The sequence below is a fragment of the Prosopis cineraria genome, unplaced genomic scaffold (assembly GCF_029017545.1).
Source record: "Prosopis cineraria cultivar Desert tree isolate PC_DT_omini unplaced genomic scaffold, ASM2901754v1 PC2, whole genome shotgun sequence".
Lineage (NCBI taxonomy): Eukaryota > Viridiplantae > Streptophyta > Magnoliopsida > Fabales > Fabaceae > Prosopis > Prosopis cineraria.
This window is the reverse complement of record NW_026555333.1, coordinates 40,205,695-40,233,437: the sequence shown is the minus strand read 5'-3', so window position 1 is coordinate 40,233,437 and position 27,743 is coordinate 40,205,695. Positions and strand designations below refer to the sequence as shown.

The 27,743-nt window shown below is 27.7% G+C and overlaps 1 protein-coding gene across 21 annotated transcripts; it reads left to right on the top strand.

Annotated features, from left to right (window-relative positions):
• The first annotated feature begins 5,347 nt into the window (after positions 1-5,347).
• On the top strand, positions 5,348-27,144 carry LOC129299906 (uncharacterized). Of its 21 annotated transcripts, none has more exons than XR_008590667.1 (14): positions 5,348-5,622; positions 7,270-7,396; positions 14,630-14,665; positions 21,021-21,311; positions 22,700-22,809; positions 22,928-22,990; positions 23,088-23,168; positions 23,253-23,312; positions 23,391-23,522; positions 23,792-23,851; positions 23,935-24,054; positions 24,366-25,219; positions 25,934-26,032; positions 26,273-26,311. XR_008590667.1 is itself a non-coding variant. In XM_054938407.1 (13 exons), exons 4-13 carry the CDS (start codon positions 21,029-21,031, stop codon positions 26,843-26,845), a joined length of 1,581 nt encoding a protein of 526 aa, XP_054794382.1. In that variant the 5' UTR covers positions 5,348-5,622; positions 7,361-7,396; positions 14,627-14,665; positions 21,021-21,028; the 3' UTR covers positions 26,846-27,144. The 21 variants fall into 21 exon arrangements, 16 of the variants coding, with proteins under 16 accessions (XP_054794382.1, XP_054794438.1, XP_054794420.1 ...); XR_008590672.1 differs by having other exon boundaries at positions 24,366-25,038; positions 26,273-26,310; XR_008590675.1 differs by having other exon boundaries at positions 24,366-25,270; positions 26,273-26,310.
• Positions 27,145-27,743: the final 599 nt, after the last annotated feature.

The following is a 27,743-nucleotide window of genomic DNA, read 5'->3' as shown; positions in this document are numbered from 1 at the left end:
TCTTGTCCTAATTCTTTGTCCAATGAACTTTCACAAGATAAGCTTCTAGTCAGCCCACATGTGATATCTTCTGTAATTTTATTAATGGTCCACTCATAATAGTATTGATGAGCATAATCAGTTTTAGTTCCGTTCTGAGATACTCAATTTCTAAAAAAATGATTTACTGAATTTTTAAAAAGTTTAATGACAGTAAAGTCTCAAGAAAAAAAAAAGAAATTAATGATAGCTATATTTCAGGTAAAAATTTCTTAAAAAATGGGTAGTGAAATTGATTTAGATGGTTTCAAACAGGAATCTTAATTAGAAACTTAAATATCTTATTTTCAATTAGAACATCTAAATTTACAATTATTTGAATAAATATTTGCAACTTTTTTTTTGAAAAATTTACCAGGAACCTAATTATCAATATTTCAATCTTTTATAACTTAATTATCATGTTCCTTTTCAAAAATATGTCCACATGGTAAATGATAGTTAAGTCCCGAATGAAGGAATCAATAACTGTTAAGTTTTTGATAAATTTTTGTCTAAAAATAAGTAAAATTACTCCTCATGTTCCCTGAAATTACAGCATATTTTTTATATTACAAGAATCTTTCGAATTTTCCATCAGTATAAATAAAAATATTGTTGTCTGACAAATTATAGTTTATGGAGAAACTTAATATGGTAACTTAATTTCTATATTTGAAAATTCTATTTTTAATTTTAAAATCTTATTCATATATATATATATATATGGATGTATGATATATGTGTGAATGTATGTATATGTTTATATATATATATATATATATGTACACACACACATACAGACACACACGAATTGTTATTTTTAACTGTTGATCGGCGGGATTAGTGGCAAAGCCACATTGGAATGAGGGTGTACAAAAGTACCCCTCAATTTGAAAAACAAAAAAATACAAGTACATATATAAATTTTGCAATTTTGAATCCCCTTACTCTTGATATTTGCATCCTTTAAATTAAATAAAAAATATTTGGTTGGGTTGAAAAGTTTGTTAGATATGTAATATTTTAATAATTAAGATAAGATATGAAGAATATATTTATATAAAAAATTATATCAACATGTTCAATATAATTTTTCAAAAAGAAAAATAACAATCAATCTACTTATATTATGACAATTTTAGTCCTACTGTCATTATTATACTTAATTATTAAATTACTATTTTAAAAATTATAATATTTAAATTAAATTAACTTGCACCCATGGGTCCTATCCTGCCTCCACCATTGAGTGGGATAAGGATCATGGAAGTGCACCTTATGCTTTGAAGATATTTGAAAAGATGTTCAAGCTCTATAGTCTTATCACCAATTAGCCAATATTTTGACCAGTTTGATTAAAAGTTTTGGATGAGTTGATTAGATTAGCTTTTATATTTCTTCTTTTTTTGTTGAGCTTGAAATGATATGGAAAAATGATTATAAAATATTTTAAATTATACAAATGACAATCTGATCCCTTCATATGTCATAATTTTACTGAAATCCCTAGAGACTTCTGTGTCGACAAATTTTAAAATAAAAGAATCATTTTACCTTTATTAACAAATTATAATTTTTCATTTAGTCCTTGCAATTCTTTAAATAAAGGCTATTATTTCTTAAACAAAAGTTGTAATTGGAAATTTTTATTTTGAGAACTTGTTTTTAATAATAGAAATTATACTTGACAAGTTATGATTTCTTGATTAACTCTTGTGATTCATAAAGGAAAAGTTGTTATGTCTTAAGCAAAAATTATGATTAGGACTTGTTTTTAATAACAGAAATTACACTTGATAAGTTGTGATTTCTTGTTCAACTGTTGTAATTTATAGAAAAAAAAGTTATAATTTTTAATAAGAGTAAAATAATTTTTTTACTTTAAAATTTATCAACACAAAAGTCTAATGCAACTTCAATAGAATTATGACATTTAAAAAGACTAAATTGTCTTTTATACAATTTGGAGGGATTTTATTATCATTTTTTCAAATGATATTGTTTTGGGTTAAAAAAAAATTGCAGTCCACCATATTTGGACTTAATAATTTTTTATTGGATTTTATTTTATTTATACACACACCCTGTCATTTATTTGTATATTAATGCCTTTTCATTTAAATTTTACCCTTTGCAAGGTTTATTTGAATATTTTTATATATTTTAATTTAATTAAATTTTATTATTTTAATCATGATTGGGTTGAATTACAAACTCTTGAACCATTGTCTTAACCAATTTAATGACTGCTTTAATTTTTAGTGCCTTAAAAAACATCCATACATAATGTACCTATGCTAACTAATATGGTTTTGTTTGTTGATTTTAATGTAAATGCCTCCACTGTTTCACTATATTTGGTCTTTTTTAAAACAAAAGTTTAGGTGAGTCGGACTGTTTCATTATATTTTTTTATTTTAGGGGAAAATTTTTGTTTTATATTACATGTTATTTTAGAGTTCTAAAACAATATTTAATGATTTTTTTTATTCTTATAGCAACATTCTACATCTTACATGGTTTTATATCTAGATATATTAATTCCTTTAATAAATGAGGGGTAAATTTACTAAAGTAAGTCATATATTTATATATTTATTATATTTCTTTATTTGTCATGTGCAACCTTAAATGAAAAATAAAATAAAATAGAGGGAGTATTAAAATAGAATCATATGTAGAAGTAGAACCTTCATTAGACCACTTCAGATTACACATACATTGACATAGGAAAATAGGGAAGACAAAAAACAAAAAAACAAAAAAGATGTTCTGCTTAACTCTGTTTTCAAACCAAGAAGAAAACAGAGGCAACAAAAATAACTATTCAAGTATATGATTTAGGTTCTGTTTGATTATTAGAAAGGAAGGAATTAAAAATATAAAAGTAAAAATAAGACAATTAAAGAGAATAGGCGAGCATATTCATAAAAAAGAGGGATAATTTAGTTCATAGAGTTGGAAATCATGATTCATGAAATTATTAAAGGGTTTGATGATTCTCACATTTGTAGTACATATTAATGAGTATTATAGTTATCATGAGGGAAAGAGTAATTTAATTTATTTTTATCTTTATTTTATCAATCCATTTCATTCTTTTTTAGTAATCAAATAGGATCCTAATTCTTTTCTATTAAAGTATTTAATATAGTAACTTTAGGTTTTGTGATAAGTTGGCAGAACTTAAAATGTTACAAATTGTTTAATTTTTGCCTTTAACAGTCATCACAAGTGGTCACATGTTGGCACGTAAGAATCTAGGTTCTAGTTTTTTGTGTTTTTGTTTTGTTAGTTTGGTTCAAATGTTTGATGAAACTATAGTATTCCTTAAAGAGGATTCATTAATAAAATTTGGAGGTACTGTCTTTTTTTAAAAAAAAATTAATCTAAGTGCTAGATTAATACCATATACTTTTATATTGATTTGTGAAATTTATTTTTAAAAAAATATATATACTTTTATTATTCTTCTTTGAAGTTCATAATGATTTACATTGACATATATTTCAGCTGCAAATCTTCAATTACAAATACATTATAAATTGTAGAAATTTTGTAAATTTCAAAAGATAGGTTGTGAATACTAGAAATTTAATTGTAAACGACAAAAGATTAGTTGCAAGTAAGTTGTAATGTGTTAATCTAATTACAATTAAAGAATTCAGCCAATTTACATTCCAACTTTAAAAATTGATTCTTTTATTTTTATAATTAATTAAGCTTTTGAGACTTATTAAACAAGTATAATTTACAAACTATTTCCAGTTAATATTTGTTGTTTATAGTTGAGCTTATAAGATTTGTAAAAAAACTATCAAAATTTACAGAGTTTTCGTAATTCATAACTTATTTGCAATATTGCCTCTCTGTTTTTTTTTTTTTAACTCTATTCCAGGAAAATTTGGCATTAGGTAGTTAGGGATACTTATAAGAGTATTATATATATATATATATAGAGAGAGAGAGAGAGAGAGAGATTAGTTGACTAGTAATGTTGCATTTCAGGAAATTATTATTGTTTTAATAGTTTGATTATGCATTATTGAGAAGTATAAAAATATTTTAAAAACAACAAATTATCAAAGGCACTATTACTTTTGGAAAAGTTGATGATTGATTGAAAAATAAAAAGCAATTTGCAATTGCCCGGTCCCTCCATTTGAGTTATTGAAATGAGGCTGGACAAATAATTGGGGAAAATGATTGCTAGGAGAAAATATGACATGTGATAAAAATGTAATTTAAATAAAGTATAGATTTGATCTAATTGATAAGGATTTTAATTCATAATTGACAAGGTCGTTCATTCAAATAGCATTGCCAATATGAGTATTTTAATTATATGTGATTTATAAATATTTCTATAACATTTTTTTGAATTTAAAAGTATGACACATCAAGATCTTGGTGAGTTGTCAAGACCCAATTCATTTAAACTTATATATATATATATATATATATTTAGTTAGAAAATATGATACATTGATAATTTGATATGATAACAATGTGAAAATCTTTGAATAAATAATCATTAAAGGAATTGTTTTTAATAAATCTCAAACTTGTTTTGTCGTTTATATTTGTTTTCATGAAATTATCATATGGTCTTTGAAATATTATAATTGTATAAAAATTATCATCCATATAAATTCCATGTAATATAAACAATAATGGATTTATTTCCTTTATTCTTAATAAGAATTTTATTTTCTTAAATGTGTGGTTATGTTATGTTAATACTTCCTTCATTTACAGATGTATGACATTTTTAACTAAATCATACATCCATTAAAGTAATTAATTATCTTCAAACTAACAATTTTTTTATATTTATTTTTATTTAATAGAGTGTTTTACTTTAAAATAAATATAAAGTAATATTTAATAGAGGTATTTTTTTAAAAAAAATATATTAAGTACATCTTGAAATACTCAATATACATTACATTAATTTTGAATGGAGGAAGTATAATTTATAAGTCCATAAATATTTTTTTTATTTCTCATAAAAAACCTCTTATTGTAACATATTGGAAGCATCTCAGTTTGAGATATTATTGGAGAGTAAGTGTGAAAATTTTTTTTTTTAGTTAAAACTATGTTGTGATAATTTTCTTACTGCGATAACATTAAGAAAAATCTTTAAAAATAACAAGAAAAGAAAAGAGGGAACAAGTAGGTAGAAAAGCTAAAGTGTGCAGGAAAATGATAAGGATGATGGTGGAAGCCGACAAAGCATAGACCCATCGCTGTGGCTATTCTATCGAGTTATTTTCCTTCGGACGCAATAATTGTACGACAAACATTATCACAACTAATTAAAGTCTGTGATATTTGGCCTTAAAAAAAGGTCCGAGATATATCTGTGTTTCTCTGAAAGTGTGAGATTACTGAGTTCTTCTGCAGCTTCTCTGCCGAAAGCCTATTTGGAGAAATTGACCGAGTTTTCTCATAAACCAAAGGCAAACTTGTGTTTGGTTTTTGTCTTTGTTTCTTCAGTTCAATCATTCATTACTCTTAAACTCTGTATCTTGCTTTTTGTTCATTCGGTGCATACGTAGTGTCAAAGCTTGTTTTGAAGAAGACCACTTGTCTCAGGTTAGCTTCTGTTTGGTGGTGTTGCCCCTTTTCTTAGTTTCTGACAACTTTTTAGCACTGTAATGCGATGTGTTTTTGAAGAACTTGCAGCGAAGAGTTTTAGGGAAGTACTTATGTTTTATGTACATATCGTCTACCAAGATCTTCGAAATTTGGTTTCATGACCTATTAAGTTATGGATCAAATTCTTGTTAATTGGGCTAAACTTTTATTGATGATTGGGATTTTCTGATTTTTCTTTCCTTTTATTGTTCTATTTTTCTCAATGAAGAAAAAAATAGCTGAGTTATAAGTTAATTACAACAAAATATTCATGATGTGACCTTATGAAATATTTTTTTTAAAAGAAAGTTATTTATTTTGTTATTTAATAAGATTATGAGTGTCATTTGTTCAGATATTTAAGAGATTAATTATTTTCGTCGTTTGGAAAGAAAATAATTAATAAATCCCTCCAAAGTCCTATAGATTTTTAAAGTTTTGTCAAATTACATAAAGATATACTTTTGTGGTTTAGGAGGATTTTTTGTCAAATTTTAAAAACCAGGGAGATTTTTCGTACACTCACGTTAAGTTTCCGATTCATATACAAGCTTGGCATACATTTAATTTTCCATAATTTATTTATATTTATAATAAATCTGTATTAATTTCACACACACGTAAGTACAAAAGGTAAATTGATTTCATAGATTTCATTGTTAAGATGTGGTAACTAATACAGAATACTATTTCCATTTATTTGGATCTCCTCAATTGAGTAAATTATAAAATTAAGGCTATATCTAAATTTGATTTATTAGATGCTTAAGATTTTATCCTTTTAACTTTTTAAAATAGTTTTGAAGTTCATGTAGTTAACATATTATTTTTACTTTACACTTTTTACAGCGAAAGTATTATCTTAAAAAATTAAACTCCCCACATTGAATTTCAATAATTTATTTCATAATGCATATTCAATTGAAGATCCCAGATTCAAGTACTTCATCCAAAAATTCAATCTGTTGTTGCTATGTTTTTTTTTTAAAGATAATTCTTTGAAAGAAAATACCTAGTGCCTGGAAAATTAATTGAAAAAGAAAGTATAAATGTTATAATAGCCAAAAAAAAAAAGCAATATGGATAAAATTTTTATAAAACTATTATTAACTTACATTGGATACATAAGCAACTACATGTTTTTTCTTAAGATGACATGATAACTTTTATTAGTAAGATAATTAAGAAATAACAATAAGGGAATTTGTGATAAAAAAATAAAAAAATAAAAGGTTGAGAAGGTTAATTTTAAACTTGTAAAGGTGAAAATATTATATAGCCTTCTTTTTATAAAAAAAAAATTCCCTTTGTTTCTTTTGCAACTTTTAAAAAAATCTTTTTTTATATTTACCTATCATTTTAGAAGTTTAAGGCCTAACATTTTTCCTTCAAACCATAAGACTAGTCGTATATTCTGAATCTATATGCAAAAAGCTTAAACCACAAGACATAGTATAGGTTCTGAATAAGCTGTAAGCAAGTTTATTGAAGATTACGAAGAGAGTATGCATTAGAGTAGATAATTATAACTATTTATTTTAAAATTAATATATAGCATTACATTATTGAATTCAATGTTCTAAATGCTCTTTCTTGTTGAAATAGAGACTTCAATTTCAAGACAAATGTGAATCTCTCAAATTGTAAGAGATAACTGAAATTGGCCTTCGTTGTTTGTTGTTGCACATGCACATAGATCGCTTACTTTGAATCACAAGAAAGCTGAAGACAGGTTAGCTTTTGATCTTCTTGTTGTGTTATTTATTAGCTCCAATCCCATAAACTTCAACCTATAATTATTTTTATTTAGTATGCATGTTTTTCCCCCCCTTTTATTGAACTTTTGTTGGATATGCTTTTATCCATGTTTCTTGATCTTCAATAGTGTTCGAAGTCTATTCTTTTTTTTCCCCTTGGTGTTCACAATCATTCTTACACAATTATATACTCTCTTCGTTAAAAAATATAAGATTTTTTTTAGGAGTTGAATGTTAAAAAATATAAGATATTTTTAATCTTTTAAAATGTAATTGTCACACCTTGATACTGAAGGTATGACTGGCATGAAATATAAGATAGACTCACATTCCATAAGCCTTAATTAACTAAAAAATTAATTCAAAATAACAATATAATTTACATCTAAATTTAAAATTCATAAAGTTTTAACCATTCTGTCAAAATTTCAACAAAGTTCCCTCTATAATTAGGATTACCCAAAATTTTTACAATGACAAAACCTGTCAGCCAAACCAGATAGGAGCTTAGCTCCATACCAGCATATTTCACAATAGTAAAATAAGCCTAAGACCTAACTATGGTATACGTGAAGCACTAAGTTAACACCTCATAATAAAGAAAATTATTTATTACATTAAAAGCAACTAACGCATGCTTCCACAGTCCCAAAACAATTTTTAAATCTGAGACCAAAGTAAATTTTTCTGGTGAGTAGCGTACCAATTTACAGTTATAGGAAAATAATGAAAAGCAAATGATTGAGTCAATTATAAATTTTTACAAAATAATCAAATAAACTTAATATAAATCGTGAATATGTAAATGCAAATGAAATTATTAAAATTTCAAATTATTAAATTTCTACACATTCTTAAACCTCTTAGGATATATATATATATACATACATATAACTTAATATAAAACCCTCATATAATAAAATAGCAATTCACTTTTTAAGATCAAATTTAAAGAAAATAGTTTCAAAATTCTTTCTTTAGTAGAACTTAATTAGAACGATTAACAAGTGTAAACACACAGTTTACGAGGGTAAGTAATATATCTGACGTGGCAAGAAGCCACGAAAACAGACATGAGCATAAAGCTTAGAATAACAGGTGTGGATTATATCCATAAAACTACACCCTCTATTCCACGTGTGTTGGTCGACACATGAGGCTAGCACCTCTAATGTACCTTGCTAGTTGGGTGTACCATGACATGCCAAGGGCTAATAGAATTGCCGTTAGCATCCAGCATTCTAAACTCAGTCCCTCTAATTAAATCAAGCGTGTATAGGGTCGAAACATTCATTGAAAATCATTTCTTTCAAAATATAATATTTAACTATTGAATTTTCTTTTCATTATTCTCCATGCACGAATCACCATACTAACAACTATCATATAAATTATAAAATTTAAAGAATAGAAATGTTTAGAACAAATAATCAATCAATAATATATTGGATTCAAATATTATTTAACAATAGCATAATTTTTAATAAAGACAAAGCAAATCTCATAATAACCCTATTAATATAAAAGTGAGGTAAGTAAAAAAAACTGTATAAATCATAAAAATAAAATTTACAAGAATGTTTATCCAACTTATAAAGAAATGCTATAAAAATTTAAATAAATAAATTTTATAAATACTTTGCAAGTAATTATTTCAGAATGCTACCCACTTACTTGAAAATTTTCAATAATTCTAAAGTTTGCCTCTCTCAACTTTTCACTTTAATTCTAATGATGCTCTTAATTCCTTGAAAAGTAAATCATAAGTGTAAAATCATTTATCAAGAAATTTTTCAAGCTCTTAATGGATATTTAAATTTAATCCAAACAATATTATAGATAATACTCTAACCAATTATATTCCAAGTACACTGAAATTAGTTAAGCCATTTGACAAATCTTAATTTATCCTCATACTTTCTTATGGCCCATTCTCAATCATAAATCATAATAAACTCAATCAACCATTCTTATGCTTCCTTTGAACTAAAAAAAAAAAAACTATACAAGTATCCTATATAATTCTTTTTCTTATTTTTGGTATCTTTAAATTTTAATCAATAGCTCGAGCCACTTCTTACACATATGTTTCTCCCAACTAGTTTATATCCATTTAGCAACATTTCTACAAATTTCTTCTTTCAAACATTTTCTCAATCATCCTGAATGCATCCAAATTCAGCTCACAATAATCATCCAATCATTGAATCAACTTTCAACATTAATTCTAAAATTAATATTCAACTTATCATCAACTAAAAGTCATGCATAGCCTCAACCGAAATTACAATTCAAATTCAAAAAAATCATGACAGCACCAAGAGGAGCAGGGACGCGTCTTCGGTGAGGGAAGAAGAGAGGGATTCGTGTTGCTATAACTAGGAACTTACCTCAATCAAATTATTGTAGCTTCAGCCACATTTCAACTCACGAATACCACCCAAGGAAAGGAGAATAACTGCAATTTTGAGGAGGAAAAGAAATAGACATCACCGACTAAAATCAAGAAAGGATTCAAGCTAACCACACACACACACACACACAACTTTCAGCTGTTGAAAGGAAGAAAAGAGAAAGCTGTAAATGCACGCACGCACATACCTGTCAGCCATGCAACAGCGAAGGACAAAGAAGAGATTCAGCTTCACCGCTTGACAGAAACGGACGGACAGCAGAGGAGAAAGGATCGGAAACTTTCTAGTGATGAGGAGACACACACGCTAATGGCAAAGATGAACTAGCGCAACGAGAAAGAAAAGAAGAGTAGAGGAAAAAGAAACGCGAGCCTTCACTCTGTTCTGTGTGTTTCACCGACAAAGGAGAAGAGAAAATAAAATATAAATCTCCTTGCAAAAATTACAAATCAAGACCAAATCTTGTTAGAAAAATTTCAAAAGAAGACCCCACTAGATTTCATCTTCATTTTATTTATTTATTTTTTATTGTTATTATTTTAGGTTATTACAATAATCATTGCCTTTTTTTTAAAGTATCCTTATTGATAAATGACTTTATATTTATTACAAAGTATTTAATAGAGGTAAATATAAAATGATATAATTAGTTTGAAAGTGGGTAATTACTTTATCGATGAGTGAGATTTAATTAAAAATGTCTTATATTTTTAAATGAAGGGAGTAGATAATTTTAAATCGCAAATAGAACATTTTAACATGATACTTGACATGTTTTGAACTCAAAAGGATTTTAAATACAAGATGCTCATAGCATGTATGGGGTCAACATTACTTTTATGTTTTTCCTTTTTTTTAATCATTCATCTAGCGATAGATATTTTCTCATTCTACTTTGATTAATTCTTGATTTGATTGATATTTTCTCATTTTTCATTTTTTTCACCCTATTATTGATAATTTTGGCTTAAGAATATAATATTTAAGGAGGACACACACACACAAAGAAGGTTAGCATATTTTTTAGATAATTGATTGAAAAGAAATGCCAAGTGCTTCACTTACACTTTTAAATTACACAAAATATTTTGGATGTGATTTTAGAAAGCATAATTTTTTCACAAACAAGTTTCTACTTGTTCTTCTTTTTGACTAGGAGTATTCTTTGTCAATATGCTAGGCTAATAATTTTTGAGGCATGGAGGGTAAATAATAAACCTCTCTCAAGTGTTAAATAGGTTTTGTTCGTGTAAACAAAGGTTAATTTTATTTAGACAAGGATAGAAATTTTATTTATTTCTTTAATTAGTAATATTACAAGTCATAAGTCCTACTTAATTTTTTTTTTTTTATAGTTTTAACAAGCATCGAATGCGTTCAAGTCTTTGTAACATCTTAAATCATTACAACAGTCTTTCATTGCTATTCTCCCAAAAAAAAAAAATTATGACCCGCAATTTTATAAGTTATGTTACTTACATGAGAGTTTCCATACTTTGACTATCCCACAACGGCTTGATAATTATAAATTATAAAAGGGAGATTATAGAGTGTGTGTGTGTATCATGTAGTGAGAGGCTTAGGCACTCAATTTTTAAATATAATAAGTTAATTTTCTTAAAAAAAAATAATCATGATAATCATTAGTCCTAAAGTGCTATTTTTTCCTTATTTGATGCACCCAACTAGTTGTTTCCAATTACTATATTAGTTTGGGCTTTCTGAGTATGTTTAATTTTCTGTTTTTTCAAAGTCTTTTTAAAAAAGTAAAAAGTAAAAAATTTATTTGTATAAGTATTTTGATTTTAATTGTTTCCAAAACTATTTTCAGCTTTTTTAAAAAAATAATAAAAACATTTTAAAACTATTTTCTTTTCATTTTTCTTATTTTTAAAATACATTATACATTTGACTATTAAAAGTTACAATCATATTGTCCAATCACTATCATAAATTGCCACCTTAACCTGTTTTTGATAACGATCATTATTGGCCAGTTTTTATTTTTAATATTTTTTTTTAAATTAACACAATCAAAGACATTTTATTTTATTTTTTTTTGAAAATAATTTTAAAAACTATATTGCAAAATATTTTTTAAAAATAAAAGAATGAGACACAAACAACCCTTTAGCAGGATACCTATTTTCCTCTCAGACTCAAGGCAAGTATAGCAAAATCTTTCATGTTTTTTTTTATTCTTTAATTTTTCTCACATTATATATAATCAGTAATTTTTTTATTCCCAATTTTATTGGGATATTCTTTTGCTTTTTTCTAGTATTAATATACATGGTACTCCCTTCATCTCAAATTATAAGACACTTTTTAGAAATATTTTATTTCTCAAAAAAAGATATTTTGACAAAAATAAGGTTTTATAAGTGATATTTTTTTTTTGAATATTATCCTTCCCATTATATTCTCTCTCTTTAGTATTCTTTCATAAATGAAATATTAAATGAAGGGCTTCTTTAGAAGTTTATTCATTTCATTTGAAAAAAATAAAGTTGTAAATTATATTTAATGAGTTTTATTGATATTTATAATTTTTTTAACTGTATTTTATAATTTAAGATGGATGAAGTAATATTTATGTTAGTTAATTAGGTGCATTTTTTTATTTTCTTTAATAATTTATTTTAGGTAGAATTATTTTGAGATCTCCTAGGCTTTTCCACAATTAAAAACCACAAGATCATTATTTTATTTTTAATTTTTACACTGCTAAGTTGTCAATAAATATTATAGTATTTAATTGTGTTTTGGGGTCATGTATGAAAATTTTTCTTATTTGTAAGCCTTAATTATTTGATTATGCACACAATGACACAACCCTCAAATCATATAACGAAATACCCTTACGTAAGTTACACTCAAAGCTTTTATATCCCATCTGATTATTTATCTCTCTAAAGAATACAAATTTAAATTATACATGTTAATTTAACTACATTTCACACTTATAACATTTTCTTAATCTTAAAAAATTAATTATTAATATCTTTTACTTTTATCAATATTATCAACAATAGCTACACTTTTTATAAGTAGAGGCAGTAATTTGGATCAAACCAAATGAGTCATTTTAAATAAGTTTGAAAAATTTTAGAGAAGATTTGAGAGTTTAATTTTTTTTTTACTTCGGACTTATTCAAGTTGCTCAAATAAGTTCGAAAAAATTCAAAACAAGCTTGAACCTCAGTGTGAATACCAGAATTTTTTTTATTATTAATAACATAAAACTAACCTTCATTTCAACTTTTACATAGCCTTCATGAGCCCTTTTCAAAACTTTCAGTTCGTACATTTTACACCCCCAAATGAAATTTTAACGTTCTAGTAATTGTTTGTTTTGAATATGTTTTGAAAATATTTCAAAAAATAACCCAAAGGGTAATTCTTATGCTTTCATTTTTACCTTTTTAATATTTGGTCCCACTTTAATAAGGACAGGAAACAAGGTGTCTTGTATTGTTGTGTTGCTTGAAAAAAAATTAATTTAGATAAAAATTAACATTGGCTCAAAAAAATAAAATAATATAATATTTAATAATTTAGGTATTTTAAACCCGACTCAAATAAGTCAGGCCATCTCAAATTACTAGCTTTATACTTACAAGGAGAGCCATGAATTACGTGGCCTTCGTTGAATATCCACACTACTTTTTATGATCAAGAAATGATAGATAATGGAGACCAAAAAGGAAAGAATTGCATTTTCAAGTGGCTTTATACTTACAAGGAGAGCCATGAATTGCATTTTCAATTGTATTCAAAAAATTAATTATTTAGTCATTGTAGTTTTAATTTAATTATAACTCAATTCTTAAATTTTGACTTATTATAACTCATTCTCCAAAGTTTTGAATTAATTATAAATCAGTTCCTGCATTTGGCTTCTTGTAATTTAGTCTTTGAAGTTTTAACATCTTAAATATTAGTTTCTATATTTTAAAAAATAAAATTGTAAATATTCAAAATATTTTAAAATTTATTAGTAATATTTTAAATTATTAAACTCTTTTAATCTTTATAAATATTAAAAAATATTATAAGTTTAAAATATTTTAATCTTTATAATTTTATTTTTTAAAATATAGATACTAATATTTAAGAGGTTGAACTTTAATGACTAAATTGCAAGAGACAAAGTTTAAAAACTAATTTATAACTAAGTTAAAATTTCAGGGATTAAGTTATAATAATTTAAAGTTGAGGGACTGAGTTATAATTGAGTCAAAAGTATAACGATCAAATGATTAATTTTTTCTATAACATTAGTGCCTTTTGAATTGTTACTAAAGTTTAACATTAGTGCCTTTTAATATTTATTAATTAAGTCCGTAAAATTTCATAATCATACACATACGCTTTTTATGGTATTATCCTTTTCAAACTATAAGGACTACTTGTGTATGATTATAAAAGTTTAGGAAATTGATTGATAAAAATAAAATTTTAAAGACCAATTGAAGTAAATTTGAAGAATTTGAAGTTTCTTTATCCTTATTAATTATTATATATTTCTAAATCTATATGTAGAAGCATAATCCACAAAACATAATACTTATTTTGAAATGTAAGCAAGTTTATCGAAGATTTAGTGTAGATAATTACGAGTACAACTATTTGTTTGAAAATTAATATATAGTATTTACAAAAAAAGTAAGTCTTTACAAAAAAAAAAAACTAATATATAGTATTAAACTAATGAAATCAAGAATTTTAATTTTTTTAAATTTTGAGAAATTACTAAATTGGCCTTCTTTGTTTATCGTTGCTTGATAGTAGATAGCTTGCTTTGGATCAAAAGGAAGCTCAAGCCAGGTTAGCTTTTAATCTTTTAGCTAGTCCCAGTCCCATACTTCAACCTATAATTACTTCTATTTAGTATACATGCTTTTTTCTTTTAATCAACTTTTGTTGGATATGTGCGTATGTGTGTGTTTTATCCATGTTTCTTGTTTCAATAGTGTTTCAGTCATTCTTTTTTTTTTTTTTTTGTGTGTTCACAGTCATTCTCATACAATTACATATATAATTTTGAACCATCTATCAAAAGAACTTTTTAACCTGACATTTGGCATATTTTAAACTTAAAGGATTTAATATATATATATATATATATATATATAGAGGATGGCAGAGGGTCAACATTACGCTTATATATATATATATTGTTATTGTTTTTTCATAATTCATCTAACGATCAATAATACTTAGTTTTGATGAATTCTTATTTTGATTGATATCTTCATATCTTCATATTTTTCATTTTTTCCACCCTATAATTGGTAATTTTGGCTTAAGGTTATAATATCTAAGGAGGCTCTTTATATAGATAGGTTAATTGACTAAATATTGTTTTATAGGATTTTTTTAATGATGTAAGAATGCACTTAAGTCTCAAAACTCAAAAGATTAATTATATTTAATAACAATTTGATTATAAAAAATTGTTGAAAGAGGAGTTATAAATATGTCTCTTCTAGTGATTTGCAAGTAAAATTTATATGAATATAAGACATTTAAACTATCTTCTTGTTATTTCATGATAAAGTTTTCATATTTGCAATTATCTATATATATATATATATATATTTAAAACTCATTTCCTTCAATAAAGAATATTACTCCCTCCCTCAAAAGGGTTGAATATTAAAAAATGTAACACAATTTTAGTATATGTTTTTGTAATTAATATATTTTTTTTTCTAAAATTTCCTTAATAAATAAATCATTTCATTTTTTTTAAAATGAAACACCATATTAAACAAGGGTAAATATAAAAAGATGATATTATTTTAAATATAGGTTAAATATGGAATACCATAATTTAACCATAGGGTAAACATGGAAAGTGTATCATTTTGAATATCATTCTACTGGTTAAATATAGAGTTCAATAAGCATATTACTTTGGAAAAATGACAATAAAATCTCTCTGAAATGTATAAATGATAATTTAGTCTTTCGAAATGCAATAATTCTCCTGAAGTTCCTAGGGACCTTTCTTTCATTAATAAATTTATATAAATTATCAAATTGTCATTATTAAAAATAAATGATTTATAACTTTTCTTCTTATATTCGCAATAATACAATAGCAATTTCATATGTTAATTCATTATTTGTTATTGCATTGTTGCGAATATAAGAAGAAAAGTTGTAAATATTTAAACAAAACTTATGAATCGTTTATTTTTAACAAGGACAATTTAATAATTTATATAAATTTATTACTAACAAAAAAGTCACTAGGGACTTTAAGAAAATTATGACATTTTAAGATATTAAACTATCATTTATACATTTCAAATAGATTTTGTTGTCATGTTCCCTATTATTTTTCATAGTGAATGTTAGAATGCCTATGTTGCATTGACACTTTACAATATATATATATATATATATATTTTATTTTTCATAATGTACCATATGATATTTTGTGCGCATCATATTTCATAATAGAGTTCTCTAATTTTATAACGTATGTCATTAGTTTTAATTTCTTTCTCCATGTACAAAAGTTAGTTTCTATTTGTTTAATCAATTGATCTGCTAATTTCATATACCTGATTATATATCTATATCTTTGTATCTATATATTAAAATTTTGAAATTTGTTGTGTATATCTTCTTTTACCTAATACTCATGCAAGTATTGCAACACGATTGGAGAATACTATCTTCATTATATCAACAATTATTATTATATGTTTGATTTTGATGTTTCGAAATATATTATTAAAGTTTTTGTGCCTTTTTTACATTTTCTCTTTCGATATAAATTAAATTGTAAGTCTTTATGTAATTCTTTAAAAAATTTGAAGACTCAATAATTCCTGACTGTTAGCTAGAGATCTTAATAATTAAAATTCTTTTTCCAAATTGTATGGATGAATTATTGATGCCTTTTAAAACACTTACGCTTTTAAATTAAGAAATATTGTTCTCAATGTGAGTTCAGAAAGCAAAAAGTTTTCTATTGTACAAGAAAGTTATATCGCTACTCAGTAAAGATAATTATTTCTCTTATAATCAAGAGAGGAGTTTGACTTTTTTTTTTTAATTGAAAACACATGTCATGACTAGTGACAAAATTTTCTCTATAAAATTCAACATGTTTGATTAAGTCAATACCAAACTTTGATTCTCATAGAATTTTAAAATTATGATTATCTCATGCACTATGGGCTTCATTCAACTTTCAGAGAGAAATAGACATTGTTGTCTCTATTGTAACTGATATTTTGATCAAGTCAAAGGATGTAGCAATACATGAAACTTCTTATTCTTTTCGCTTCAACAAGTATGTTGAAGAGCTTAGAGAAAAAAAACAAAATTTGCAATTGAAAATAGAAGGTGTTCTTGATCGTGCTAAACTTGCAAAGGAGAAAGTAGAGAAGGTTGTTAGTGATGTTGAGACATGGTTGTACGAAGCTGACTGTCTAATGGCAAAAGTGGTGGAGCTACAAGAAAAAATAGTTAACAAAAATAATACATCTTGTTTTAAGCACTGCCCTAACTTGATTAGGCGCTATTGTATAGTAAAGCAGCTTGAAGAAAAGATCAATGAAATTATAGAGCATTACAAAATTGAATTCCTAGAGTTTTCTCGACTTGCCATACTTGTGGGCATGAACTACTTTTCATCTGAAGGTTTCATACGCTTTGAGAGTAGGCAGGTGGCTTATGATGAACTTATAAAAGCATTGAAGGATGATCAGGTTAGTATGATTGGATTGTATGGCATGAGTGGATGTGGGAAAACTACCTTGGTGAAAGAAGTAGGTAAAGAAGCAGAACAGTTTTTCAAAAAAGTTATCTTTGTTGTTGTGTCTAATACCATTGAAGTAAAAAAAATTCAAGAAAATATAGCAAGCCAACTTGGCAATTTTGAATTCGAAGAGCAAGAAGAACCAGAGAGGGCCAGACGATTATCCATGAGATTGGGGAGTGGCGAAAGGTTCCTGATTATTTTGGATGATGTATGGGAGAAGCTTGATTTTGAGGACATAGGGATTCCTCTTGTAGAAAATAAAGAAAGTTATTGCATTGTGCTTATAACTACACAAAAAGTTCGAGTATGTGAGTTGATAAATTGCAAAAGAACAATTCCCTTGAAGGAATTAGATGAAGTTGAAGCATGGGAGCTCTTTAAAAAGTATTCAAGGACATTTGGTGATGACACTAATAGTCCCTTGAAGTGATTAGCACAAGAAATTACTAAAGAATGTGGTGGTTTACCTATTGCTATTGCTGCTGTAGCCAGTACTTTGAAAGGAAAACCTTACTATGAGTGGGAGGAAGCATTGAGAACACTAAAAGATTCAAGTCTTCTTGATATTGAAGAGGGATTAAGAAATCCTTACTCATGTCTTTGGTTAAGTTATGAAAATCTAAAAGATGAAGTAGCCAAGTCAGTCTTCTTGTTGTGCTCTGTATTTCCTGAAGATTATGAAATTCCAATAGAGAAATTAACCATATTTGGAGTAGGGCTTGGTCTTGTATTGGAAGAAGTTGACTCTTATCAAAGGGCAAGAAACAAAGTAACCATTATGGGCAAAAATAGGCTCATAGATTCTTGTTTGTTGCTACAAGTTGATGATAGAAATAGTCACGTCAAAATGCATGATTTGGTTCGTGATGTAGCCCTATGGATTTTAAAGAAGGAGGTTAAATTGATTATTAGGAAAAACAAAAGGCAAAAAGCATTGAAGCAAGATATGATTTTGAAGGATGATATTGTAAGATATTTATGGTTTGATGATATGGTGTCATTTTCTCATAAGTTGGATTGCCCTAAACTTGAGCTTCTTTGTATTTGCATAAAAGAAAACTATGATATTGATTTAACAAATTCTTTTCTCAAATGTATGGAGAAGCTTCGAGTTTTGATTCTTGAATGTAAACTACTCTCATGGAAAAAAAAAAAAAAATCCTACAATTCTCAGAGTCAGTCCATTTGATAAATAATCTTATTTGCCTATTCTTAGATAATTGGTTGTTAGAAGACATCTCTTTCATTGAAAGCCTCAATAGACTTGAGTCTCTTACATTATGGAATTGTTCTTTCAATGAATTTCCCAAATGCATTATAGAATAGGAGAACATGAGATTATTAGATATTTGGAGATGTAAAATTCAAAAAAATCCTTATGAAGTGAGTGGAACGTGCTCCCAATTGGAAGTATTGTATTTTTGTGAAAATAAAGGGGTTTGGCTGGACCAAGGTAAGAATATTAGTGATTTCATCAATAAATTTACACCAAAATTAGATAGCTATTGTATAGATTTTGGAAGAAATACTTTCAATCAACAAGAGTTTCCCATTATAAGAATTTTACATGTTGATGATTTTGAAACTTGCATATCAAATGAAACAATTAAGGATATGATGCAAAGAGCAGAGGTTCTTTCCATAGGGAGAATCACAAGTTGTAAATATATATTCCCTGATGTATTTCAAATAATGGGAGGGGATATGGATGCTTTGGTTGAACTTTCATTCCTTTTCTCGGAGGAGATGGAGTACATGATAAACCCTACAAGTCATTTGGGTGAAGTTGGAATTATCTCCAAATTGACTCATCTAACTATAAAAGGGATGAAGCATTTGAAGTCCTTGTGTCATGGTCAGCTTCCTTTAAGCCTTTTTGTAAAATTAGAGGTACTAAAAATAGAAAATTATGATTCACTTGGGCATACAATAGCAGAAAAAGGGGAGGAGATAGTTGCATATGATAGCAAACATCAAAAGAGCTATAGATCTATATTCCCAAATTTGAAAAGACTAAGCATAGATGGGTGCCTTCAACTAGAATACTTAATGCCTGTCTCTTTTGCTCAAAGCCTTGCAAAATTGGAAGATTTACAAATAAGTAATGCTCCCAAACTACAAAGTGTGTTTGGCCCATCCATTTATGAAGATCCAAACCCAAACGAATTTCAAATCATCCAGCTTTCATCTTTGAGAAACCTGACTCTACGAGCCTCGTCAAGTATCATTAGCATTTGTCCAAAAAATTATCATCTAGCATGCCCATCTTTGAAAGATATATGGTTAGAGGACTGCCATCAATTAAATTTCATGTCCATGAATCATTGGATTGCTAGATACAGATTGAGTCAAATGCATGATCAGATAGCATCAGAGGTATGATGTCTTCTAATATAATATTGTTCATTTTATTTTATGGTATTATTTTTTAATTATGCGTGATTATTTCAAATATTCAAAAATGGTACAACATCTATTAGTTTATGAATATAGTTTAACATTTCCTACAGTTTAATGAACAAAAATTTGTGTCCTTTATGTTTAATCTATTAGAACATCAATAGTGCATGTAATAAAGGAGAACATATTAATGTCTAATTAAAATTTCCATTTGAACTCCTAAATGAAATGCATTTAGTTTATAGATGTTGATTAGATTTTAAAGTACCTACAATTAGAAATGAAGAAGAGGGTGATTGCTAAAGTACACGTGGCAGAGAGGACAACATGGCATTATACAGCTTATGGGTTCATATTCTTTTGTATTTATAGGAACTATTGAAGTTAGCTGTGTCCTCACTACAAACATTACAATTACTTTATGTGCATGATACTGAAGTAGAAGTTATTTTTGATACGGATGAGATTCCTAACAATGCACAACAAGTAAACTCTAGCTTACAATGGCTTCAATTGGAAGCTCTACCAAAGTTAAGGGATATATGGAGGGTTTCTAAAAACTCCTTACTCCTTTAACATCTTACTAAGTTCAATATTACTAATTGTCACAATTTAAGAGTTATATTCCCTGCATCCATCTCGAGAAGCCTACCACAGTTAAGAAATCTTTCTATTTGGGGATGTAAGGAATTGGAAGAAATAATTAGAGGTGAAGAAGAAGAAACTCAAAGTGTGCTGAACCCTCACTAACCTGCTGTCTTCCCAAATCTCACTACAATCACAATTTCTTATTGTGAGAAGTTGAAATGTGTATTCCTTGTCTCTACATGCCATGTGCTTCCACATTTGGAAGATATTACCATATGAAAGCAGGGAATTAGAGGCAATCATAAAAAAAATCAAAATGTTGTGAACCCTCGACAACCTGCTATCTTCCCAAGTCTCATCAGAATCTGCATTGAAGATTGTCATAATTGAAATGTGTATTCCCTGTGCCAGCATGTGAGATGCTTCCCAAACTAAGGGGAATGTTGATACCAAAAGCATCAGAGCTAGAGAGAGTATTGGGGGATGAAGAAGCAGAGGCAATGCCTATAAAAGAAACTCTCATTCCTAATATGAAGGTTGCAATACTTCTTCAACTGCCAAAACTCACTGCACACAGCCTCAACATTCATAATCTCCAAAGTGTGAGATACCTTGTTGTAGATCAGTGTCCACAACTCTCTGCTGCTCTCAGTCCCACTATAGCTCCTCTGGACTTGCTGCAATTATTAGAAAATGATCCAGGTACTCAATATTATTTGTGCTTGTGTGATGATTTTATATATATATATATATATATATTTTCCTTATCATTATGATTATTGCTTCCATTCTGTCGTCAATATCAATTTTTTATCTTACTTCCATGTTTCAATTATCTGTTTGTGTGTGTGAAATACATATTTAATTATATTTTAAATTTATATATGTATTTCTCTAATTTCAAAAATATATATTGGTCATTTTATTTAAAAAATAATAGTATGAGATGAAGGATTTGGCGATTTACGATAGAAATAAATGAGGAGTATTCCAACACCTCTATTAAAGAAATATAGGGTTATTAGTTTAGTGGTTTTCTTTTTTCCCTTTATATGATAGTTAGCTTAGTTTTTATGGATCTAGATCCTCTCCCATAGCGTCCCTTGAATACAAGAAATGCTTTTGTTTTTTGAATCATTGTGCATTAAGCAACGCATATCATTTATTATTTTTATATGCACAATTATCATGATTTTTTTAAGAATATTTTTGCTATCAACAAGTTGGGATCTATATATCTGTATCTTTTATTGTGGACATGGTAATTTTTTTAGTTCAAGTTCTGAAATTTTTAGAAGAAAAATTATTTAGAATAAAATCTATTGCGCATTAAAGACGTACACGGTAAAAACATTTCCAAAAAAAAGCATATGTAAATAGCATATCACGTTTGCTAGTTATAACATGACCACATTTAAAAAGTTCTTATATCATCACTTTGTTGTGTATGGGAGAAATTCTTAAGTAGAATAGATGCACTACATTATTTATGATTTGTATAATAAAAATAAGACATTTGTATTAAATATAAATTAATTTTGATATTAATAATAATAGAAAGAGAAAATATAAGAAATAAAATTTGCATTTTATTATAAAAATAAAATCAATTAAGAAAAGTCAAAGAAGATTCTATTTAAATTACTTAGAGCATTTTAATTAGACGGGCTACAAATGACGTAATACATCCAGTTTACCTAAATATGTTTTTGTGTATGGCTTTTTGTCCTAATTTCTAAAATTGAAGTGTCAATTGTTAGAGCATATAATTCAAGTTTTGTAATTACTAGTAACTACTAATTAATTATCATAGCTTGTGAGAATATATTTTCATTATTAAAGCACATCAAACATAGCTTATCAATAAAAATAAATTTGTTTTGATGATAGCCACATGAAAATAGTTGAACTATGTGATTACTTAAATTCAATCTTAGCCCGTAAAATTTTTATTTGAGAAACATGTGTTAAGTTGTATTTTTTTATTATTCCAATACTTGAACTATATAATAATAATGTGTATGTGTTTGGGAGGAATTTTTGTTGATACGATTGCTAATTCATATAATATGTCTTTGTAAATCACATAGATTATGAAGGTTTTGATTGGCAGTGGGGTGCATTGTTGAGAACAATGAGAATGGATGTTGAGGACAATGAGCAAGAATTGACCCCTATTGCTTCACCAAATTTGACACAGGTATATCTATGTATATAGAGAATTTATAGCTGATGTAACTCTTTAGGGAACTCAAGTGAAGCTTAATCACGTGATGCTATATAAAAATAACACCTTATTAATTTTCTATTTCTTATAGGGTGTTGAAGAGCCCAAAGAACAATGTAGTGCTGGTGGTGATGCAAACATATCAGAGCAAAAGGTAATAGCAACTTTGCTTCAATTGCTTTTCACTCAAGTAGTAAAGCTTAGCACTTGAAGTTATAAACAACACCTTATTAATTTTATCTTTCCTTCAGTGCATTGAAGAGTTTGAAAAACAAAGTTCTGATGATGACTTACACTTGGCAGAACAAAAGGAAACAGTAACTCTACCAATGGTTTAGTTACTTTATACTCAAATAAAGCTTAACATGCAATGCTATGAATTAAATAACGCTTAATTAATTTTCTTTTTCCTACAGAGTGTTGAAGAATATGAAAAACAGAGTTTTGATGATGACACTAACATAGCAGAGAAAAAGGTAATAGCAGCTCTGCCAATAAGTTTAGTTACTTCATGTATATGTCTAAAAACTTTCATATCTTTTGTCATTGTACAGAGAAAAGAAAGTATTGTTGATGAAAGTTCTACACCTAAAAATGCTGCAATAATTGCACATGAATCTTATCTAGACCCAATAATCTCACTCCAGGGCTCTTTAGTTTCTTCTCTACCTAAACCACTTTGCGAGGTATTGCTCAAACCATGATTTTAGACTTTAGCATATTTACCTTTGCAACATTGCCAGTTTCATTAAAAAGTGCAAAATTTACTAGTAAGCATTTTCTAAATTGTTACTTGTTTATTTCTCATGAAACTATAAAAAAAATACAAAGGTATAATTACCCTGTCAACTTATTTAGAACCAGCAAGCTCACTTAGGTTCAATATATAATTCTCTACCTAAGGCATTTCCACATGATGCCATAGATAGTTTATTTAATTTTGTCTGTCATATAGAATGTTAAAGAGTCCAAAGATCAAAGTGATGATCATGAGATAGACATACCAAAGCAAAAGGTAATAGCACTTTACCAATAGGTTTAATCACTATTACATGTATGACTTAATAAAGTTAAAATATCTTTTTGTTGTTGTTTCAGGGTGTTAAGGGAAGTTCTATATTAGAAAAAGCTACAATAACTACACCAACAATGCAGTTGGACCCATCAAGCTCACTCCAAGGCTCCTTAGTTTCTTCTCTACCTAAAGCACTTCCACAAGTATTGCTCAATTTATGTTTCTACTCCTTAAACCTCGCAACGTTGCTAACTTCAACAAATCAATTGCCATACATTTTGTGGAGAAACTAATATTATTAACAACTAATGATGTTTTATGGCGCTCATATGATTCATATATATAATGTTACAGATCAACACATATTCTAATCTCTCTCTACTATACAGTGTTACATAGACACAAATTAAAGAGCCCAAGAGAGAAATACATCAAAGGAAAATATAAAAAGCACTTTTATCATTTGATTCAAAAATTGGATGACTAAAATTTGCATAAAATTGCTGCTATGCAGGGTGTTAAAGGAAGGTTTGAAGGTTCTATATCAGAGGATGCTAATATAATAACCTTATTAACTCGATTAGTACCAGCAAGTTCATTCTTAGCCTCATCAGTTACTTCTCTTCCTATTCCACATGTAGACTTTGAAGATAGTGCTGGTCAATCATCAATACCATCAGTACCTAAGACTGCTACCACTAGAAATGAGGTTGTGGCAAAGGCCCTTGAAAACTTGGAGATATGTTTGAAGATGCCTCTCAAGGACATAGCAACTTCTGAGCCCAATAGCCTTAGCCTTCTTACTGCTCTCAACTTCCTATCTCACCTTTCCTATGATGATGGATCTTTATGCCATAGACTTAAATCTATAATACAATCTTTTCTCCAGGATGTTCCAAGCATTCTTCTTTCTTTCAAGCCAGCCTTTGCTTTTGTCAATAGATTTCCCATGTTCATGAATGAAGCTCGAGAAAAGGAAGTGGGGATGAAGGAACAGATCTCTAAGTTAGAGAAAGAGATAGAAGATTGTAAGGCTATGATACCATCTCTTCAAGAGCAATTGAAGAAAAGTGTTGAAGAAATCCAAGAGTTCAAGAAACTTTCTGAGACTGTGAGGAAGGAACAGTCTGAAATGGTGGAGGATGAAAAAAAGCTCTACAACAAATGATTGAGGCTGATTATAAGTGGTTAGTACCATGTAGTCGATTTCAACAGAACAGTTATTTTTGTGCTCATCAAGCAATACAGTTTGGATTTGAAGATAATAGTGAAACTGGTAGAGATTACAGCAAAGAAGCCACTGAAAAAGATCATAAAAAAGACATTGAAGTTATGGCTAAATCAAAGAGTGTGCATCATTCTTCACAGGTTAGAACTAATCAATCTATATTGACCATTGCATCATCAAACCTCACAATGGTGTGTATCTTCAATCTATGTCTTGGTCTTCTATTATGCATGACATAATATGAACTAATCTTGTTGGATTTGGTGTTGCTTAGTATCTTAAGAAACAATGCCTAGTGGTGGACAAAAAAGAACCAAAAAAAAAAAGAATCCATCTTTACTAACATATTTTGAATTGATTAATGCATAATTGCCACGTAAGTATTTAGTGGCTTCTCTACCTAAGACAACTACTCATGAAATTGTAACTTTGATAACCTCTTGTGTTTGTTTTTTGTGTTTATATGTAGAAGCATTTAGCAATTTCTTTCTTCTTCGTGCTAACACTTCTTATTTAGAATATATATTCATTAGTATGTGTATAAATGGTTGGTGAATGAAATATCAGTAAGTGAATCAATTTTGATAAATTGAGAAGAATCACTTATAGAAATTGAAATGATGGATAATGAAATTAATAAGAGAATCAAAATAATGCTTTAAGCTTATGGCCTTGCTACATATTAAATATCATAGAAAGCAACTTATTTTCATTTTCTTTTCTATACAGAATATAGAAGAGCTTAAAGATCAGAGAGCTAAAGAGAATATATCAAACAAAAACGTAGTAGCACCTATATTAACTTATATAGCTGCAAAGTGACTAAAACTCACATGCCTTTTGTTATTGTGTAGAATGTTAAAGGGAGATTTGACAGTCCTACACCTGAAAATGCTAAGGAAGGTTCTTCATCAACTAATTCTGAACAGATAAGCTTAGTCCAAAGTTCATTGGTTAGTTCTCTTACTCAAGCATTTTCACATGCAAGCTAATGCTAGTACTTTGTTGACATTAACCTTTTTGAAGTGGAGCTGAAGACTTTGACGACTCATTCATTAATCAAAATAGAAACTTAACTTCTATATATTGCTTACTTTCCTATCAAAACAAGTAGACTTATTTAATACTTAGCATATGTTGCTACTGCTTAAAACTGATGCTTCTTTAAATTACTTCGATACTTATTTATTTAGAAGCCAATCAAGGTCAACCAAACAGAGGTAGATGTTGAAGTTGTGGTAAAGGCCTTTGCAGACTTGAAAGTTTGTCTAAAAATTCCTCTTAAGGATATAGCAACTTCAGAATCCAACAGCCTTCACCTTCTTATTGCTCTCAATTTCTTGTCTCGCCTTTCCTTTGAAGATGGAACTTTATCTCATGAACTTAAAGCTACTATTCAATCTTTGCTCCAAGACTTTCCAAGCATTTTATGTTCTTTCAAGTCAGCCTTTGCTACCATCAACAAGTTTCCCAAGAATGAAACTCAAGAGAAGGAGTTCACTAAGCTGAAGGAGAAAATGACAGTACTAGAGAAGGAGAAACAAGATTGTGAGGTTAAGATATCATCTCTTCAAGACAAAAAGAAGAATTGTGTTGCAGAAATAATAGAGCTCGAGAATGAGTTTGATAATGTAACCAAGGAAAAGAATGAAATGATGGAACATCAGAGAAAAGCTCGGCAACAATTATTTGAGGCAGATTATAAATGGTCAATCTTATGTAGCCAATTTCAACTAAACAAAATTGTTGCTAGAAACCACTTTTAGTATTTTATATTGGAGTATTTAATTTAAAAAGTTTACTATTTTATTTTATCTTCTTTGATCTTTTACTTTTATTGTTATATGCAAAATGTTTAACTTTTGTTTTTAGGAATTATGTTGGTGTGTCATAGTTGTGCCATTTATGTATGTGGATCCAAGGTCTTAGTTGCAAGTATTTGTTTTATTTCTTTTTCTTCTCTTTTTTTTATTAATTTTATTTAAGTTGTTGATGTAACCACGGCATTCCTCCACCATAAGCGAGGGTTTACTAATAAAATTTGGAGGTGCCGTCCTCTTTTTTTAAGAATGAGAAATTTAATTTAAACTTCTATTTGATATACATTTAGATTAACTTATGAAATACATTTATATGTAATAGTACACTTCTGCTTAAAGTTTTTTAGTTTTTTTTTCACTGTACAGTTGTATCATCTTGCAAGTTATAGCCTAATGCATGGGAATCACATAAAAGTGTATCACATAAAAGTGTACTTTCATGAAGTTAACAAATTACCCACTTTCATATCTTACAAGTCAAAGGGTATTATATGTTTAGAATTTTTGTTTTAAAATATAATCATTGTTATAGTAATTTAGTTTGTTGTTATAATATATGGAAGTATCTAAACTAGTTCAAAAGACTAAAAAAAAAATTATTCTAACATGGTATGTTTTTATCCGACAGACCATGGATAACATTGTGTATCACGTCCATGCATAAATTTCTCATTTTTTATAACACATCAATATATAGTCTTCTAAATTCACTACTTAGTTATAAATGTGACTTCCAACTTCAAGCTCTAAGCAATGTATGAGACTCAATTCACTTAAACATCTCTCTACAATGCTAAGTTTTCTTTTTTTTTAATAAAAAGTCAAACAATTATATTAATAATAA

Excerpts from the sequence above, each read along its gene's own strand:
- LOC129299906 (XM_054938416.1), top strand. The coding sequence starts at position 21,029 with ATGCTTCCCAAACTAAGGGGAATGTTGATACCAAAAGCATCAGAGCTA. Across the intron at positions 23,169-23,252 it reads AAACAGTAACTCTACCAATG|AGTGTTGAAGAATATGAAAA; the intron begins GTTTAGTTACTT and ends TTTTTCCTACAG. Across the intron at positions 23,852-23,934 it reads TAGACATACCAAAGCAAAAG|GGTGTTAAGGGAAGTTCTAT; the intron begins GTAATAGCACTT and ends TTGTTGTTTCAG.